The following is a 19,361-nucleotide window of genomic DNA, read 5'->3' on the forward strand; positions in this document are numbered from 1 at the left end:
CAAGGGAGAAGCTGAAATAAGGACTACCCAACAGGTACAAACCAATCACAATGTCCTCGGTTACATTTTATGACATGTAATAAAATATTACTGTCCTCAACGCCACACATATTTGGTACAGCATTTGCTGCAAATAATTGTCAACTATGGAATTAATGGTCTGGTTGCCATTATATGTGTTCAAAGGTTTCATGTTCCATAGAGGTGATTTTCTTCTTTGATTATAACATAATAACAACAAAAACTCCTAAAATGGGTTTAAAGACTGAGCTCGTCTTTATATTAACATGTTGTAATACAGGCAAATGCGTGTACACACAAGTATGGTTACAACTATGATTTGTATCTGCATGGAATTCATGAGACTGTCTTCACACACTTGAAGTACCTACTCCTGTGAGTCATCAGGACTGTCCTTGGGTGAAGGGGCTGAATATGATGCCCCTGTGTTGCAGGGGAAGATGTGACGTGTCCACTTGTTCACCACGTGCCCAAGGACGGGCCCCCGGGGAGAATCTGTGGGTTTCCACCAGCCTGCTCTCCTGCCTTAGTGTTCCCACCAGGTTCCAAAACGAAATGAAGTCAGTTAAAGTCTCTGCACAGTGTGAAGTTGCATCGCTCAACAGAACTTGTGGTCATTAACCACAATGAAGAAAGCCTGTACACCCTCAAGCAACTCCTTCTGCAGAGAAACCCAAAGCCTTTTTACACTTGCTGACACTAGTCTTGGTAACTTCTTGAGACAAATATCTCCTAGAAGGATTGTTCCTCCCATTTTCAGGTATAAAAATGAAAAGTTGGGAGAACTTTATTGACTTGCTCAAGACCTCACAGGGACTTCCCTGGTGGTCCAGTGGTTAAGAATCCTCCTTGCAATGCAGGGGACCCAGGTTCGATCCCTGGTCAGGGAACTAAGACCCCACCTGCTGCAGAGCAAGCAAGCCCTCAAGATGGGACTACCGAAGCCCATGGGCTCGGGAGCCTGCACACCGCAACTGGAGAGTGTGTGCACCGTGACAAAACACCCCGACTGCCACCACTGTGACAACACAGCTAAATACAATTAATTAAAAAAAACCAAACCCTCACAGTAGGGAATTCCCTCATGAGCCAGGGGTTAGGACTCTACGCTTTCACTGCTGAGGGCCCCAGTTTGATCCCTGGATGGAGAACTAAGATCCCAATGAGCCAGGCGGGAAGGCAAAAACCTAACAGAAACCAAGCCCACTGGCCTAGATGTTTCTGGGAAAGTGACATTAACATTTAAATCCATCAACTTCTCCATAATGTGGGTGGGCCTCATCCAACCAGTTGAACGTCTTAAGTGAAAAAAGACTGACGTCCCCAAGGAAGAGGAGATTCTGCCGGAAGACAGCTTTGGACGAGAGTGGCAACTTCTATGCCTCCCTGAGCCTCCAGGCTTCCGGCCTGCCCTGGAGATTTGGGACTTAACCGTTACCAGCCTCCACGATTCCACAGAAACAGACCTCCCTCCCTCTGTCTCAGTCTCTCTATACATACACACCCTGTTCTGTGTCCCTGAAGAACTAATACACAAGACTACGGAAAATGTGAAAAGGGCTATGAGATAGTTTTGCAAAAATAATTGTTTTTCTCTGAAAGGCATACAAAATCTCTGAGTACAAAATATCTACGTTATTTGCATGAAAAGTATCCTCTAGCTTCCTCGGAGATGTTCCTGCAGAATCTCCACCCCGGGGCCGTGAGGGCGCCGGGCAGAGAGCTCACCTTGGCCGCGTCAGAGATGGAGTCCCAGTTCCCCCCGGAAAGGGCGTACTTTCCGCTGCCGATCCTTGCCAAGATGTCCTCAGGGGTGTCATCCGGCCCGTTTGCAAAAGGGGTGAATCTGTGTGATGAGAGATTTGTGGTGATGAGCTTCCATTTTATAATCTACGATAAAGCTCATTGTGTGTCTTTGTGGTAAAAACAATCATTTTTTTCTTTCTCATCATGCTCCAAATCCAAGATTCATGGCAGAGCGCAATTTATTTCTTCCTGCTGTGTCTCTTTTCCTTACTCGGCCAGTGCTAAAGGTTGACAGGGCAAATGAAGACGTGGACCCAAAGATGAGCCCTTCGGGACCATTTCTGGCTTCCCTGGTGACAGAGTGGTACAGGGGTTTCCCCGGTGATACGGTTTCCATGGTGACAGTGTGGTATAGTGGATGGGAGCCTGGGATTTGAAGTCTGAGAGACCCATGGTTGATATATTACCAACAGTGGGTTCTTTGACAAATTAACTTTTTGAGGCTCAGTTGGAAATGGGCAGCATAACACACTAGAGCAGCGGTGTGCACAGACACACAGAGTGTGAACACTTCTTGCGCATCACTAACGTGTGATGGATGTTTCTTGCCACCCCTCACATAAACCATGGTGGGTCAGTGTAGCCTTCCCCGGAAAGGAATTGAGTGTAATTCTAACAGCACTCCCTTCAGTGGCAGCTCTGTGCTCCTAGTTAAGTATCGGCAAAGCGAGCCCCAGAAGGGCCACCAAGAGAGGCACCGGGAAGAGACGGCAGGCCACCCGGGCTCCCCCTCCACTGGACACCGCCCCCGCCTCGCTGGGAAGCGCGTCACTGAGGCCACACAAGAAGCAGGCCCTTTCCTCCACTTTGCCCAGTAAAGAGGGCTGGACGACCTAGACATCTCGCCTGCCCCTCCACCCAAGTGTTCAACAACGTTTAAGCCACCGGGCACGAGGGGATCCTTGGATTCCAGGCCTTCCTGGCTGGAAGGAGCCGTCATTGTCACACCATGTGCTCCTCTCACTCAAAAGTGAGGGCAGTGAGGGGCTCAGGTCAGGATTCACCCAGGAGTAGAGCGAGTGAGGGTAAATCTATGCTGGAGCCCGGGGCTGCCTGCCGGCTTCAGGACACAGCCACTTCCTGGCTCGAGGAGACGTTTCTAAGCAAAGATGTGACCTTTCCAGAGGGTGCATGGTCCAGAGGTGAGGGTGGCCTCGTGGTCTGAGGCTTGGGGTTTTGTGGGTGAGCTGAGCCCTGCAGCGGCAGCTCCCTAATTCCAGAGACATCCTTCAACGACAGGCAGTGCTAAACTTCCTGCCCCCTCTCTCTGACCATCCATCGGGCCCCAGGCCTGAGCTCCGGGCCTGGGCGGGGGCCCGAGCGGCCCCCACACGGGCTGCATTACCCCGCCAGCATGGTGTAGAGCAGGATCCCCAGGCTCCAGATGTCACACGCCGCGTCATAGCCCTGCCGCTTCAGGACCTGTGGGGAGAGCAGATGCGGATCAGCGCTGGGCAGAGTTCAAATTCAAAGCATGTTGCTGTGATGGGACCATAAGGCCAGTGGAGGTGGGGGTGGGGCATGGGGGTGGAGACGGGGTGGGGTGTGGGGGAAGTCTTCAGTGAGACCATCGTGTACTACTGCAAAGCCAACCCCAATTTCCCATAGTAGGAGTCCCCCAAGACCAGCGCACACAGAGAGCCCCAGCTCTTGATGAATATACGACAGATGGAAAAGGAAACATTTAACTTTGGAGGAAGAAGAGCTTGGGGAGCTCCCTGGTGGCCTCGTGGTTAGGACCCCGGGCTTTCACTGTGGTGGCCCGGATTCAATTCCTGGTTGGGGAACTGAGATCTCGCAAGTCACGTGGTGTGGCGGGAAAAAGGCAAAATTATTTTTAGTGTAGTAAAATATACTTGGGCTTCCCAGATGGTGTTAGTGGTAAAGAACCTGCCTGCCAACGCAGGAGACATAAGAGATGCAGATCAATCCCCTGGGTCAGGATGATCCCTTGGAGAAGGAAATGGCAACCCCCTCCAGTGTTCTTGCCTGGAGAATTCCACGGACAGAGGCAGGTGGGCTACCGTCCATGGGGTCACAAGAGTTGGACACGACTGAAGTTCGTCATTTAGTTGCTTAGTCACGTCTGATTGTTTGTGACCCCATGGACTGCAGCATGCCAGGCTTCCCTGTCCTTCACCATGTTCAGCACCAGCAAGCTGGAGCTTGCTCAAACTCTTGTCCATCGAGTCAGTGACACCATCCAACTATCTCATCCTCTGTCGTTCCCTTCTCCTCCTGCCCTCAGTCTTTCCCGGCATTAGGGTCTTTTCCAATAAGTTGGCTCTTCACATCAGGTGGCCAAAGTATTGAAGCCTCAGCTTCAACATCAGTCCTTCCAAATGAATATTCAGGATTTATTTCCTTTAGGATTCACTGCTTTGACCTCCTTGTAGTCCAAGGGACTCTCAAGAGTCTTCTCCCATGCTATAGTTTGAAAGCATCAGTTTTTGGTGCTCAGCCTTCTTTATGGTCCAACTCTCACATCTGCACACAACTGCTGGAAAAACCAGAGCTTTGACAAGATGGACCTTTGTCAGCAAAGTAACGTCTCTGCCTTTAATATGCTGTCTGGGTTTTGGTTTAGCTCACAAAATACACTTAGCACAACATTCCCAGCTTCCCCACTTTTAAGTGTGGTTGAGTGGTGTTCGATACAGTCACACGCCGGGCGGGCGTCACCACCTTCCCTTCACAGAACTCATTTTATCTTGAAAAACTGAAACGCTGTCCCCAAGAGACAGCTCCCACTCCCCTCGCCCAGCCCCGGGAACTACAATTTTACTTTCTGTCTCTCCGAGTGTGATGACTCTAGGTCCCTCATGTGAGAGGGACCTAGAGTCACTGTGTTTTTCTTTATCACACGTTTAACACAGTGTCCTCAGGGTTCATCCAGGCTGTGACAGGGGACAGGACTTCCGTCCTTTTTGCTTAGTCTCTCAGTCGTGTCTGAATCTTTTCAGCCCCATGGACTGTAGCCCACCAGGCTCCTCTGTCCATGGATTTTCCAGGCAAGACTATTAGAGTGGGTTGCCACTTCCTTCTCCAGAGGATCTTCCGGATGGAACCTGAGTCTCTTGCGTCTCCTGCATTGGCAGGCACGTTCTTTACCACTAGTGCCACCTGGGAAGCCCTCCCTGCTTTTAAAGGCTGACTAACATCCCGCTCAGCCATTCTTCATCAATGGACACTAGGAAGCCCTCCCGGCTTTTAAAGGCTGACTAACATCCTGCTCAGCCATTCTTCATCAATGGACACTGGGAAGCCCTCCCTGCTTTTAAAGGCTGACTAACATCCCGCTCAGCCATTCTTCATCAATGGACACTGGGAAGCCCTCCCGGCTTGTAAAGGCTGACTAACATCCCGCTCAGCCGTTCTTCCATGGATGGACACTGGGAAGCCCTCCCTGCTTTTAAAGGCTGACTAACATCCCGCTCAGCCATTCTTCATCAATGGACACTAGGAAGCCCTCCCGGCTTGTAAAGGCTGACTAACATCCCGCTCAGCCGTTCTTCCATCGATGGACACTGGGAAGCCCTCCCAGCTTGTAAAGGCTGACTAACATCCCGCTCAGCCATTCTTCATCAATGGACACTGGGAAGCCCTCCCGGCTTGTAAAGGCTGGCTAACATGCCGCTCAGCCGTTCTTCCATCGATGGACACTGGGAAGCCCTCCCGGCTTGTAAAGGCTGGCTAACATCCCGCTCAGCCGTTCTTCCATGGATGGACACTGGGAAGCCCTCCCGGCTTGTAAAGGCTGGCTAACATCCCGCTCAGCCGTTCTTCCATCGATGGGCTCTTGCGTGTCTCCACCTTCTGGCTGCTGTGAATAACACTGCTGTCAGCACGCAGACAGATTTCCATTCCTACCTTTGCTTTCAACTCTTGGGTTTACACCCAGAAGTGGAATTGCTTGGTCACTGGGTAAGTCTGTGTTCGACTTTCTGAGGACTAGTTAGGATGGGAGAATTTTCATGTGTCTCAGGATCACCCAGTTCAGAAGACAGCAATCCTCTGCTATGCTCACAGTTGAGAATAACAATAAAGAAAGAGCACAGATGCTCCTGGAAACTGCAGGTCATTGGTTTTATGCTGAATGTGGCGTCAGGAGAGCTGTGTACAATTTCCTTAGACACAAGGGCCAGGTTCTCCGTACTTGGGGCACGGTGCCTCCAGCACCGTAGGTAGGTCACCGAGGTGTGTGGACACGCCCAGGGGTCGGTGTTCAGCTCTTCTCATCTCCACTAGCTGAGTATCTTCAACGTCCCTTCCATGGAGGCAGTTTCTCTTTTTTTGTTTTGAATCTGTGAAATGTGGCTAATAGTATCTACCCCATCCATTCCATATGGCATATGAGGATAAAAGCAAAAAATATTGGTAAAGTGCTTGGCAAATGGTAAAGTAACAGATCAGTGTAAGGCAGTCTATGATCACTAAAACCATTAATATTATTAGCACCGACCAAATAACGCAGTAATGTTGATCAAAATAGAGCCAGATTGTTTTTAAAGGGGCTGCAGGTATCATCTGGACAGTCTAATACCGGCCCCACAGGCCAGCCCAGGCTTCGCGTCCATCCCTATCCTGGCAGGCACGCAGACATCTCCTCGGGGACCACTGCCCCGGGCTCAGCTTGCAGACCCTGCCCGCACCGCCTCTCGGACAGTTCACAGCCTGACCACTAGGTGTCAGCATGGCCCTCTTAGGACGCGCGGTACCCGCCACCGTGCGGCTAGAACCGCTCTGGGGCAGCTTCACCTGCAACCTGGATCCACACGGAACCTGAGGTTTGTTTCCATTCCTGACGCCCCCCACCCCCACCCCCTCACTCCCCAGCATCGTCAGCCTCCTCTGCACTAGTCCTGCTCTCGCCAGCGCCCCTGGTTTGGCTGTTTCCTAAAGAGCAAGAAGCTGGATTTTTCTTCATAAACGAACGCATCAGGGACTCCAGGACCTACGGGGCACGACCCCCGGCAGCGTGCAAAGGGGAAATGTGCTTATAAGATGCGCTGCTGGGGTTCTCTGAGGCCCCGAGCTGAGGGCGGAGGAGGGCCCTCAGGATCCACGCGGGTCCTTATCCCCAAATCTCCGCAGAACCATGACATTCTACCCCACGCCCCCTAGCGCGCCTGTCGTGGAAGACAGTCTGGAGTGGGAATTCTGGCGCAAGGTCTGTGCACACGCGCGCGCTCTCCCAGTGCAGCTGCGGGGGGATTTCTGATCCCAGGTGACCCAGTGGCTCCCCTCCCAGTTGAGGAGAGACGACGCATTAGTTCTCACTCTGTGTGCGTGTGTGCTAAGTTGCTTCGGTCGTGTCCGACTTGGTGACCCCATGGACTGTAGCCCGCTGGGCTCCTCCATCCATGGGATTCTCCAGGTGAGAATCCTGGAATGGGTTGCCATTTCCTCCTCCAGGGGAGCTTCCGGACCCAGCGATGGAACCCAGGTCTTCTATGCCTCCCGCATGGGCAGATGGGTTCTTTACCACTGGGGTGACCTGAGATGCCCACTTCTCACTGCAAGTCTTAACAAGTAAGCACATTTGGTCAAAATTGTCTATAGCACAACGACAATTCCACATTACAGGTTTTACAAATAGGAAATGAAAATGTTAAAATAGCAATGTCTGAGCACGATCAGCGGCTGACCCAACAGACCGAAGCTTCCCTTTCCTGCCGGCTGGCGCCCCTGCCCACTCCAGCGGCCCACGTGGGCGGCCGCTCTGGCAGCGGCCGAGGGCCGACCCCCGCCGGCCCAGAGGTCCTCTCACCTCCGGGGCCACGAAGTTGGCCGTGTAGCAGGGGGTCATAAGCAACCCGTTCTCGGCTCGCAGCTGCTTGGCAAACCCGAAGTCACAGATGCGGATGGATTCGGGGTTTCCAGACTCGTCCACATACAGGATATTGCTCGGCTTTAGGTCCCGGTGAACAACCTGGAGAAGCAGGAGGAGCCACGCCTAACTCGGGGGCCAGGATGGAGCAGGGGCGAGAAGCTGGGGGGGAAGGGGGTCCCCTCGTGAGATAAGCGCTCATTTGGAGCCGTTTACCCTGGGTGGGTCTGGCAGAAGCCATTGGCTGGGATGCTACAAACTCTGTGGGTCCTTCCCCCTCCTCTTTCTCTTACACGGATGCTCAAAACCAAGGACCAAACAACCGCCCCAGCCCCTCAGATGGCGAGTGTTTGGATGAATAAATAAGTAGGCAGCCATCCAGGATCAGGGGGGCCCCTTGGGGCCATCACTCGGGGACGCCGCTGGTGCTCAGGAATGTGGATTTCTGAGGATACAGGCCGGCCGTGTGCGGCCACGTTCCAGCGTGGGCAGGTGCCGGGCACCCCAGTGGGTGTGCAGACAAGGAGCCTCCATCCTGTGCTCACGGCCAGTGGGCAGAAACCCGAGGCTGCATCTGTGCCCGGGGAGCGGCCGGGCGCTCTGAGCACCAGGGACAGAGCCAGCGGCACCTCAAAGCACAGAGGCTGCTCAGCTCTTCAGGGCACAGAGCAGCTTCTTCTGAAGGGGACAGAGGCCCATTGTGAGAATTCGTGGCGTGCCCGCAGCCCACGTGGGGCCCACGTGTCTCCATTGTCCTGCTCACGCCCAGACAGAGGACGGGGGAGGCAGATGAAAAAAGGCTTTGGCAGGCGGCCGGTGGGGCTTCAGAGGCTGCGAGGCCGGGAGACTAAAGACCCCGGTGCCAGCTCCCCTCTTGCAATGGAGGCCAGTCTGCCAAACCACCCTCTGAAGGGCCACCTCTGGAGTCTGACTGTCCTGGGAAGGGTTTACTAATCCCAGAACCAGCGACCGCCGTGTGGGCCCAGAGGAGCGCCCTGTTCAGAGGGCACATGTGTGCGGCTGGCTGAGGAACACTGCAGGCCTCCCGGGGGTTGCTGACCAGGCAGGGAATCTGGGGCTGGGGAGGGGGACGGGCCTGGAGGCACGGTGCTGGGAGGGAACCGGCTTTTCGTGCAGCTTTGGGCCAGACCCTCAACCCTTCTGTGCTCCAGTCTCCTCCTCTGTGAAATGGGTCTGATCTGGAGCCTAGAACTGACCAGACGAGGGCTCAGAGCCGTGCTGGACGCCGGTGAGGGCTGCAATCTTGCCTCTCACGGTCATTTCATCACCGGCCTCCTGGGCAGTGGGGATGGGACAGTGACGAGCACCCCACCATCAAGTCCGAAGTACGTTTTCACTATAATCGGTCCCAGTGAATTTAAATCTCCTGACCGAGCTCCTGGATGCAGGCTGTGTGTGTCTGAAATCACGCAGGCCCATGAGGAACGGCTGGGGTTGGGGAGGAAGGCGGGGACGCCTGGTTCCCAAGTGCTGAGCCGGCGGCCTGGGGGAGCCGGCGGCCTGGGGGAGCCGGCTTCCCGCGCCTCCCGCGGCCCGCCCCGGGGGCGCCTTACCCCCTGCGAGTGGAGGTAGTCCATGGTCTTGGTGATGGTGCACAGCACTGCGCTGGCCTCCCGCTCCGAGAAGTACCGCTGCCGCAGGATGCGGTCCAGCAGCTCGCCGCCGCGCATCAGCTCGGTCACCAGGTACACAAACTTCCCGTCGTCGTAGACCTGGTGGGGGGCGAGAGCGCGCGCCCGGCTCAGGGACCCCCCGGGGGGGCACAGGGGCGCCGCGCCGGAGGAACAGGGGGCAGGCCGGCGGCGCCGCCCGGGGGCTGGGGCCGGGGCTTCCCTTTAAGCTTTGTTCACATAGGCCTGTCCTCAGAACTGAGCCCGCGTCAGGAAGGCCTCTTACGCGGGCCTTCACAGGGCCCTGGGGAGGCCGACGGGCGGGTCCTGGTATCTTGAGGTTCGGGTTGACGACCCTGGGGTCAGGCTGGGGTGGAGGGCAGGGGCGGAGAGGAGGCCAGCGCGCTCCCCGTTCTGACTCCCCGGCCGGGATGGACGCTGCCTGGAGCACTCGACTGGCTCCAGTGCGCCGGGTCACCCCCTCCCTGTCCTTCTTCCAGGGACAAGGACCCCGCATCACTCAGCACGGACAGAGGGACGCTGGCCGGGGCCGCAGATCTGGAGCCTCAGAGCTGAAGCCCGGCTTCACGGGCTCCACGCTCTCCACGACGGTGAGAGACAGTACGGCCGGGTTAGAACCCTCGCGGGCTCTCTCTCCCCTCCCCCACGGCACGCCCCGTTACGGGGATCCGGGAGGATGTGGGGGGCCGTCAATGGGACTCGATGAATGGCCAGGCAGGTCGGGCCCCCAGCTGCCGGGTGACCCCGAGGGTCTGCGTCTACAGGGCTTCCGGGGGCGGGGCACAGGCACAGCTCGGCGACAGCGGCGCCGCCCGAGGGCACTTACGTCTTTGAGGGTGATGATGTTGGGGTGCTGGCCGTACCGCAGGAGAATCTCGATCTCCTCCGAGGGGTCCCTTTTACTCTTGTCGATGATCTGAAACAGACAGGGTGTGTGACATTCGGCGTCCAGCGGGCGCCGGCGGCTGGGACCCCTTCTGCGCCCTCCCCCTCCCCGTCTCCAGCTTGAGCTCAGCCAAGATAACCCAACACTGCCCAGAAACGCATGGCCATCCTTTCTTTCCTAGTGAGCAACAGACTGACATTAAAAAAAAAAGAGGGCACTCGCCTCCAGACATTAAATTTTAAGCCGTTACACAGCTCGATGAAGAAGGGTGAGTTTGGGGAGCTCACACAGGCACCCCAAAAGCAGAAGGTGCTTTTTTCTACACTCGTCAGGCTCTGGGAGGGGCAGGGCTGTGCCAACTCTCTGTCCAAAGCGGGCCTCCAGCTGCTGTGTGTCTCTTGCCTCCTTGGGAAGCTACACACCAGGCACAAAGGGAGACCCAGCATGGTTTGGACCGGGAGACACCGGGGGAGACCCAGTGCGGTTCTGACAGAGAGATGTTGGGTTGATGTGGCGCTGAGGCTGTGCCATGGCTCATCTGAACGGATGCTCCTTCAGGCTTCTAACCTCCCTCCTCTTCCTGGCAAGTGTAGCCCAGGTCTTAGGATGGCAGAAATATCCTTTCCTCCGTGAAGACAGATGGCTTCCAACCACTGCTGCTGCTGCTAAGTCCCTTCAGTCGTGACTGACTCTGTGTGAGCCCATAGACGGCAGCCCACCAGGCTCCCCCGTCCCTGGGGTTCTCCAGGCAAGAACACTGGAGTGGGTTGCCATGTCCTTCTCTAATGCATGAAAGTGAAAAGTGAAAGTGAAGTTGCTCAGTCGTGCCCGACTCTTAGCGACCCCAGGGACTGCAGCCCACCAGGCTCCCCCGTCCCTGGGATTCTCCAGGCAAGAACACTGGAGTGGGGTGCCATTTCCTTCTCCAAGCATGCATAGATGCACGCTAATTTACTTCAGTCGTGTCCGACTCTGTGCGACCCTATGGACAGCAGCCCACCAGGCTCCTCCGTCCACAGGATTCTCCAGGCAAGAATACTGGAGTGGGTTGCCATTTCCTTTTCCAGCTTCCAAGCACAGGTGTCATGGATGAACGCCGACCTTGATCCAGGCAGGCGTTTATTCATGCCTTGTCACTGTCAGTGGATTACCACGGGCTCCTCCGGAGGCAGCTTCCTGCGCCCTGGTCCTGCTTTCTGTGGGGATGGAGCGGGCTGGGGAGGGGGCCCCGAGCACGCAAAGTCTACAGCACCTGGTGGGATTCGACACTCAGAAGCAGTGCTCTTCCATGTGCATCAGCTTCACCCAATTTCAAAACATTCGCCACGGGGAGGACACGCATTTCAGAGGGAGGAAAACTCGCTTTCACTCCCCATCGCATCCAAGGCTCCAAGCAGAGCTCAGCATAAACTCACTCTCTTTTTCAGGTGAGCAAAACGCCCGGGGGGGTGGAGGAGGACCCAGAGTGAGTGCTCTGCCAGCCCCCACCCCGCTGCTCCTTAACTGCCGAGGAAGATGGTCGCGGAGTCTGTGCTTCTCCCTGGCTCAGTTTTAAACCCGCCGCCAGGCCCTGCTGACATCACACCGGGACCGTGAGCCCCACGGCACACTGGGATTCAGCATCAAGTGAAACGTCACGCATCCTTTCTTGACCCAGCACCTTCCTCCTCCTGTTACTGAGGTTCTAGCTCAGACACCAGGGTGACTTCTGTTACTGAAGGAAGTCAACACACAGAGCGTCCGTCTAGAGGAGACGTCGTAAAGGCTCCTTCAGCAGCTGGTGAAGGGGAAGCCTTAACATGAGGATGCTTAGCTGCCCGCGGTGTGGTCTTTATGCTGCGTGGGTCCCACGCTGGCCAGCAAGGTTCTAGGACCCTTTCTGCCCCAGCTGCCTGCCGGCCATGCAGTTCCTGGCCTGTGACCCCTTTGCAACTTGAGAAGATTAAAATCATTAGTGGTGGTTTTTTTAAAAAGTTAACAGTATATTCTTTTTTTTTTTTCAAATAAAACTTTAGGATTTTTGTTGTTGTTCAGTCACAAAGTCATGTCCATCTCTTTGCGACCCCATGGACTGCAGTACACCTGGCTTCCCTGTCCATCACCAACTCACAGAGCTTGCTCAAACTCATGCCTATTGAGTCGGTGGTGCTATCCAACCATCTCAACCTCTGTCGGCCCCTTCTCCTCCTGCCTTCAATCTTTCCCAGCATCAGGGGCTTTTCCAATGAGTCAGCTCTTCGCATCAGGTGGCCAAAGTATTTGAGTTTCAGCTTCAGCATCAATCCTTCCAATGAACACCCAGGACCGATCTCCTTTAGGATGGACTGGTTGGTCTCCTTGCAGTGCAAGGGACTCTCAAGAGTCTTCTCCAACACCACCGTTCAAAAGCACCAGTTCTTCAGTGCTCAGTCTTCTTTATGGTCCAGCTCTCACACTGATACATGACTACTGGAAAAACCATAGCTTTGACTAGACAGACAAATCACGATGGAACAGGACGCAGGATGAACAAGAAAGAAGAAACTTTTTTACCACACCGAAGGCACGGGGCAGGGTGAGGGGAGCCGTCACGGGACCAGAGCTGGCAGCTGCATGGACGGGCCCCCCAGGCCTGGGCACGCTGCCCTCCTCCCTCCTGGGGTGTCTCCCCAGGTGGGACTGACCGGAAGCCAGGGGGCGGGCAGGGCACCGTGGTGGGGTCCCTAGTGGGCCTGGAGTTGGGGAGTGGGCAATGCCCGGAAGGGGGTCCCCGGGGAGTGGAGGTGGGCTCAGGCTCCCGCACCTGCCCTGCCGGCTGCTGCCTCCCACCCAGTCTGGGCGATGGGGGGCCAGCACGCAGCGGCGAGTTCTGTTCAGACCCAGAGTCCTGATCCTGACTGATGCCACCCGGCGGTCAGCGCCCAGCGAGGCTGGCAAACCAGACTGTCCAGGAGCTGCTGTCTGAGCAGCTGTACGCTTCCACAGCCCACGAAGCGAGTCCAGCCCCAGCAAAGGAGGCAGAGGACAGGATTCTCCTTAGCAGGTGAAGCGCACAGGTAGGTATCAGCACGTCTTACTCCTGCCGGCTGAAGGCGGGGACGAGACTGGTCCAGACGTTCCAACATCCACATGCTTGTTCCTCTTCCTTTCGGTCTCTGCATTCCCCATCTTCCTCTTCCTCACCTCTGTTCGGCATGGGCTCCCCTCCCAGACGCTGAATAACACAGGGCTTCAAGGTGCACAAGACGGCGGGGGCAGAACGCCCAGGCCCGCCACACTCCCTCCCGAGGTGGAGTGTTTCCTCTGACTTGTCGAGAGGATTTATACCATATTTGAAACGAGACTAGCAGAGCATGGAGTCCCTTGTAAAATTGAACAGATACCTTCTCTTGTTCAATTAACTTAAACAAATGACACAGAGAAAGGGCTCCAAGTTTTCCTGCCAGAAAAAATTAAATTTCCATGCCAATCAATTCTCCTTCTAAAAATAAGCTCTATTCACGTCAGCCATCTGTCTTAATTCCACTGCTTTTCTGGTTGACAAATTACATACGCAGCATGAAAATGAGCCCAGAAACGCGGTGTAATTGTCAGCAGTCTGTTGTGAATACAAATGGGGTGGACAGTCAGCCCAGCTTCAGCCCTGAGTGTGTCGGCCACACTTCACTAGAATTACAAATTGGGAGACGCTGACTCCGGCACAGTTTCAAGGATGGCGCTTTATTTTTACCTGACTCCATTGCTATTTTAAGAACACACGAATCTGCTCCTGAAAGGACTCCCAGCTGTGCTGCCCTTCAGGACAACGTGGCCATGGCTGCTGACGTCCACTCAGACCTGCGTGAGCCTCGCAGACACACAAGGAAACGGGCGAGCGGCGCCTTGGGTGAGAGGAGCCTGTGTCTGTGTGTCTGCAGAGGAAACAGACCAACCGGAGAGTCTGCAGCCACAGAGGGCTCCCTTAGTTTTCGATTCATCAGCGATATCCCCCTTTGGCTCTGGGCTCTGGTTCTGTGATCAGTAAAGCCCTACCTGGCTGGACTGTGAGTTTCCCGAGAACAGGTTTGCTTTTGCCAGGAACCTAGCACTGTGTCTGCCTGAGAAAAAGAGTTAATACAAAATCGTAAAACATGAATAAAAGTACCTGGTTACTGAACAGAGGGGTTCAGTAAGGAGACGCGTGCAGAAGGAAATGCGATCTAGAGACAGGAAGTGTTGGGTGGGCCAGGCGTCCTGCCCCTCTGACAATAAACAAGCCAGAGGAAGGGATGCAGTGATTCTGAATTTGAAGAAAAGCCCCTGATTGCTATCTCTCTCTCTCTCCCCCTTTCGGTCACACCACGCGGCTTGTGGAATCTTAGCTCCTTGACAAAGGGTTGCACCCAGGCCCCAAGAGTGAAAGCAGAGTCCCCACCACTGGGCCACCAGGAAACTTCTGGGACTTTTCTTTAGCACCATCTGTCCTTGCTACCACCAAGCATCATGACGGGGTGTAGATAGGAAGCGAGCTGGGAAGCACGCTGGGTTCTAAGAGCCCTGAAACATGCACTGCAGGTCGGGAGGACAGGGACAGGCGGGGACCACACCGTGATCAGAGAGACTGACGCCCAGTGCTGGGAGCAGGGTTCTGGGTTCAGGGAGGGGCGCTGCCCCCGTGGGAGTGGGCTAAGGATGGGGTGAGGAGGGGCCGGAGGAGCTCCAGGAACAGGGCAGTGTGGGCCTGCTGGCCACTGCAAGGATCCGGGTTCCACCTGAGTGAGAACAAGACCCAGATTCCTCCACAACCAGTCCTTCCCATCAGGAAGCTTCCACAAGCTCTGATCCTTATCCATCAGAGGGCAGACAGAATGAAAACCACAATCACAGAAGACTAACCAAACTGATCACATGGACCACAGCCTGGTCTAAATCAGTGAAACTATGAGCCATGCCATGGAGGGCCACGCAAGACAGGCGGGTCACGGTGGAGAGTTCTGACAAAACATGGTCCACTGGAGAAGGGAATGGCAAACCACTTCAGCATTCTTACCTTGAGAACCCCATGAACAGTATGAAAAGGTAAAAAGATAGGACACTGAAAGATGAACTCCCCAGGAGGGTAGGTGCCCAATATGCTACTGGAGATCAGTGGAGAAATAACTCCAGAAAGAATGAAGGGATGGAGCCAAAGAAAAACAACACCCAGCTGTGAATGTGACTGGTGATGGAAGCAAGGTCCGATGCTGTAAAGAGCAATATTGCCTAGGAACCTGGAATGTTAGGTCCAAGAATCAAGGCAAATTGGAAGTGGTCAAACAGGAGATGGCAAGAGTGAACGTCGACATTTTAGGAATCAGTGAACTAAAATGGACTGGAGTGGGTGAATTTAACTCCAATGATCATTATATCTACGACTGTGGGCAAGAATCTATTAGAAGAAATGGAGTAGCCATCATAGTCAACAAAAGAGTCTGAAATACAGTACTTGGATGCAATCTCAAAAATGACAGAATGATCTCTGTTCATTTCCAAGGCAAACCATTCAATATCATGGTAATCCAAGTCTATGCCCCAACCAGTAACGCTGAAGAAGCTGAAGTTGAATGGTTCCTTGAAGACCTACACTATCTTCTAGAACTAACACGAAAAAAAGATGTCCTTTTCATCATAGGGGTCTGGAATGCAAAAGTAGGAAGTCAAAAGATACCTGGAGCAACAGGCAAGTTTGACCTTGGAGGACAAAGGCTAACAAAGTTTTGCCAACAGAACGCACTGGTCATAGCAAACACCCTCTTCCAACAATAGAAGAGAAGACTCTACACATGGACATCACCAGATGGTCAACACCGAAATTAGACTGATTATATTCTTTGCAGCCAAAGATGGAGAAGCTCTATATAGTCAGCAAAAACAAGACTGGGAGCTGACTGTGGCTCAGATCATGAACACCTTATGGCCAAATTCAGACTTAAATTAAAGACAGTAGGGAAAACAGCTAGACCATTTAGGTAAGACCTAAATCAAATTCCTTATGATTATACCATGGAAGTGACAAATAGATTCAAGGGATTAGATCTGATAGACAGAGTGCCTGAAGAACTATGGATAGAGGTTCTTGATATTGTTTAGGAGGTGTTCATGAAAACCATTCCTAAGAGAAAGAAATGCAAAAAAGCAAAATGGCTGTCTGAGGAGGCCTTACAAATAGCTGAGAAAAGAAGAGAAGCAAAAGGCAAGGGAGAAAAGGAAAGATATACTCATCTGAATGCAGAGTTCCAAAGAATAGCAAGGAGAGATAAGAACACCTTCCTCAGTGATCAGTGCAAAGAAATCGAGGAAAACAACAGAATGGGAAAGACTAGAGGTCTCTTCAAGAAAATTAGAGATACCGAGGGAACATATCATGCAAAGATGGGCACAATAAAGGAAAGATAGGGTATGGACCTAACAGAAGCAGAAGAGACTAAGAAGAGGTGGCAAGAATACACAGAACTATACAAAAAAGATCTTCACAACCCAGATAACCATGATGGTGTGATCATTCACCTAGAGCCAGACATCCTGGAATGTGAAGTCAAGTGGGCCTTAGGAAGCATCACTATGAACAAAGCTAGTGGAGGTGATGGAATTCCCATTGAGCTATTTCAAGTCCTAAAAGATGATGCTGTGAAAGTGCTGCACTCAATATGCCAGCAAATATGGAAAACTCAGCAGTGGCCACAGGACAGGAAAAGGTCCGTTTTCATTCCAATCCCAAAGAAAGACAATGCCAAAGAATGCTCAAACTACCACAAAATTGCACTCATCTCACACACTAGCAAATTAATGCTCAAAATGCTCCAGGCTAGGCTTCCATAGTACGTGAACTGAGAACTTTCAGATGTTCAAGCTGGTTTTAGAAAAGGCAGAGGAACCAGAGATCAAATTGCCAACATCTGTTGGATCATCAAAAAAGCAAGAGAGTTCCAGAAAAACATCTATTTCTGCTCTATTGACTATGCCAAAGTCTTTGACTGTGTGGATCACAACAAACTATGGAAAATTCTTCAAGAGATGGGAATACAAGACCACCTGATCTGTCTCTTGAGAAATCTGTATGCAGGTCAAGAAGAACAGTTAGAACTAGACATGGAACAACGGACTGGTTCCAAATAGGAAAAGGAGTACATCAAGGCTGTATATTGTCACCCTGCTTATTTAACTTATACGAAGAGTACATCATGAGAAACGCTGGGCTGGAGGAAGCACAAGCTGGGATCAAGACTGCCGGGAGAAATATCTATAACCTCAGATACGCAGATGACACCACCCTTATGGCAGAAAGTGAAGAGGAACTAAAAAGCCTCTTGAAGAAAGTGAAAGAGGAGAGTGAAAAAGTTGGCTTAAAGCTCAACATTCAGAAAATGAGGATCATGGAATGTGGTCCCATCACTTCATGGCAAATATATGGGGAAACAAGGGAAACAGTGGTTGACTTTATTTTCTTGGGCTCCAAAATCACTGCAGATGGTGATTGCAGCCATGAAATTAAAAGACGCTTACTCCCTGAAAGGAAAGTTATGACCAACGTAGATAGCATATTCAAAAGCAGAGACATTACTTTGCCAACAAAGGTCCATCTAGTCAAGGCTATGGTTTTTCCAGTGGTCATGTATAGATGTGAGAGTTGGACTCTAAAGAAAGCTGAGCAGTGAAGAATTGATACTTCTGAACTGTGGTGTTGGAGAAGACTCTTGAGAGTCTCTTGGACAGGAAGGAGATCCAACCAGTCTATCCTAAAGGAAATCAGTCCTGAATGCTCATTGGAAGGACTGATGCTGAAGCTGGAGCTCCAATACCTTGGTCATGTGATGTGAAGAACTGACTCATTGGAAAAGACCCTGATGCTGGGAAAGATTGAAGGCAGGAGGAGAAGGATATGGCAGAGGATGAGATGGTTGGATGGCATCACTGACTCAATGGACATGAGTTTGAGAAAGCTCTGGGAGTTGGTGATGGACAGGGAAGCCTGGCATGTGCAGTCCATGGGGCTGCAGAATCAGACCCAACTGAGCGGCTGAACTGAACTGACCAAGTGAGGGAACTGCTGTGGGCGGTGGGTGGGGGCGGTGGGGTTGGGGGTGGCAGGGATGGTGTGGAAACTGGCACAGACTAGAATACGCACCCAGTCACGTCAAGCCACAAAGGCCTGAAACTGAAATGAAAGCAAAACTGCATGCAACTTGTACAAAGTGAGCACAGAACCTCTCATGAAATAAGAATGTGAATTATCTTCTCCTTCCAAATGCACCTCTCCCCTTTGAATCCTACTGGATCATAGTTACCTTCTGCAGTTCATCACTGATTCCATTTCAATCTTATTTTAAATGAAAGGTGCTTTGGCATCTGTGAAGTTTGTGTGTTGTGTTATTTCCAAGTCTTACACAATTTCATCCCCTCCCACTAGCCTCTGGGGCTGGCTGGGAACACAAAGGTGGGCCTGAGTCTCACATCAGACGCCCGAGGTCTCAGAAAGCAGGGCACATCTGTTCACTGCGACATGCCTGAGACAACGCCGTGGTTCTTCCCCTCCAGCCGTCCTAGCCTGAGGCAGGTGCTCGGGGGGACACCCCACCAGATGAAGCTGAGGTGGGGGGTCAGCGATGTGTCCTCCCAGGTCAGACTCTCCCGGCGGGGGGCCCTGGGCACCTGGTGGGGTTTGCTTCAGCGGGGGGCAGGGCCCAAGCCCAGGGACCAGACTCTTGTTCAGTCGCCAGGTCATGTCCGGCTCTTTGCGACCCCATGGGCTGCAGCACGCCAGGCTCCCCTGTCCTCGTCTGCCTCCCAGAGTCACTGAGAGAGTCGCTGTTCCATGTGGTCTCACTGATTCAGGACCTGAGTATGAAATGCAGCTGCGAACAAGTGCAAACCAGCAGTTTTGTTTCCTGGGTGTACATCTGGGTGGGTTGGTTTCAGTACATTCGTATAAAGACCTCGACCTGAAACTGCAGTTTAACTAAAATTGCAGTGAATGTGACGACAGAGTATTTACCATACAAAAGTAGGTGTTTATAAGGCTGACATAAACTGAAAGCAGAACACAGTGGTATTTCCAAGAATGTGAGAGCCGCTGCACGCTGAACTCTGAGCTTGGAGGCTGATGGTTCGGAACTGACCCCGAGGCCCCTCAGAAGGGCCGCACCCAGACGCCGGCTCTGGGCAGAGAGGG

General features: G+C 53.0%; 1 protein-coding gene across 8 annotated transcripts in view; it reads right to left on the reverse strand.

Annotated features, from left to right (window-relative positions):
* RPS6KA2 (ribosomal protein S6 kinase A2) overlaps positions 1–19,361 on the reverse strand; it is a 334,507-nt gene that overhangs the window by 5,291 nt on the left and 309,855 nt on the right. For all 8 annotated transcript variants that reach the window (XM_061428531.1, XM_061428534.1, XM_061428535.1 and 5 more), the window contains 5 exons: positions 10,136–10,225; positions 9,232–9,390; positions 7,598–7,759; positions 3,173–3,249; positions 1,750–1,867 (listed from right to left, as the gene is read on the reverse strand). In XM_061428531.1, the coding sequence (XP_061284515.1) occupies positions 1,750–1,867; positions 3,173–3,249; positions 7,598–7,759; positions 9,232–9,390; positions 10,136–10,225 (606 nt within the window). The remainder of the gene's footprint in view (positions 1–1,749; positions 1,868–3,172; positions 3,250–7,597; positions 7,760–9,231; positions 9,391–10,135; positions 10,226–19,361) is intronic.

The sequence above is a fragment of the Bos javanicus genome, chromosome 9 (assembly GCF_032452875.1).
Source record: "Bos javanicus breed banteng chromosome 9, ARS-OSU_banteng_1.0, whole genome shotgun sequence".
Classification (NCBI taxonomy): Eukaryota; Metazoa; Chordata; class Mammalia; order Artiodactyla; family Bovidae; genus Bos; species Bos javanicus.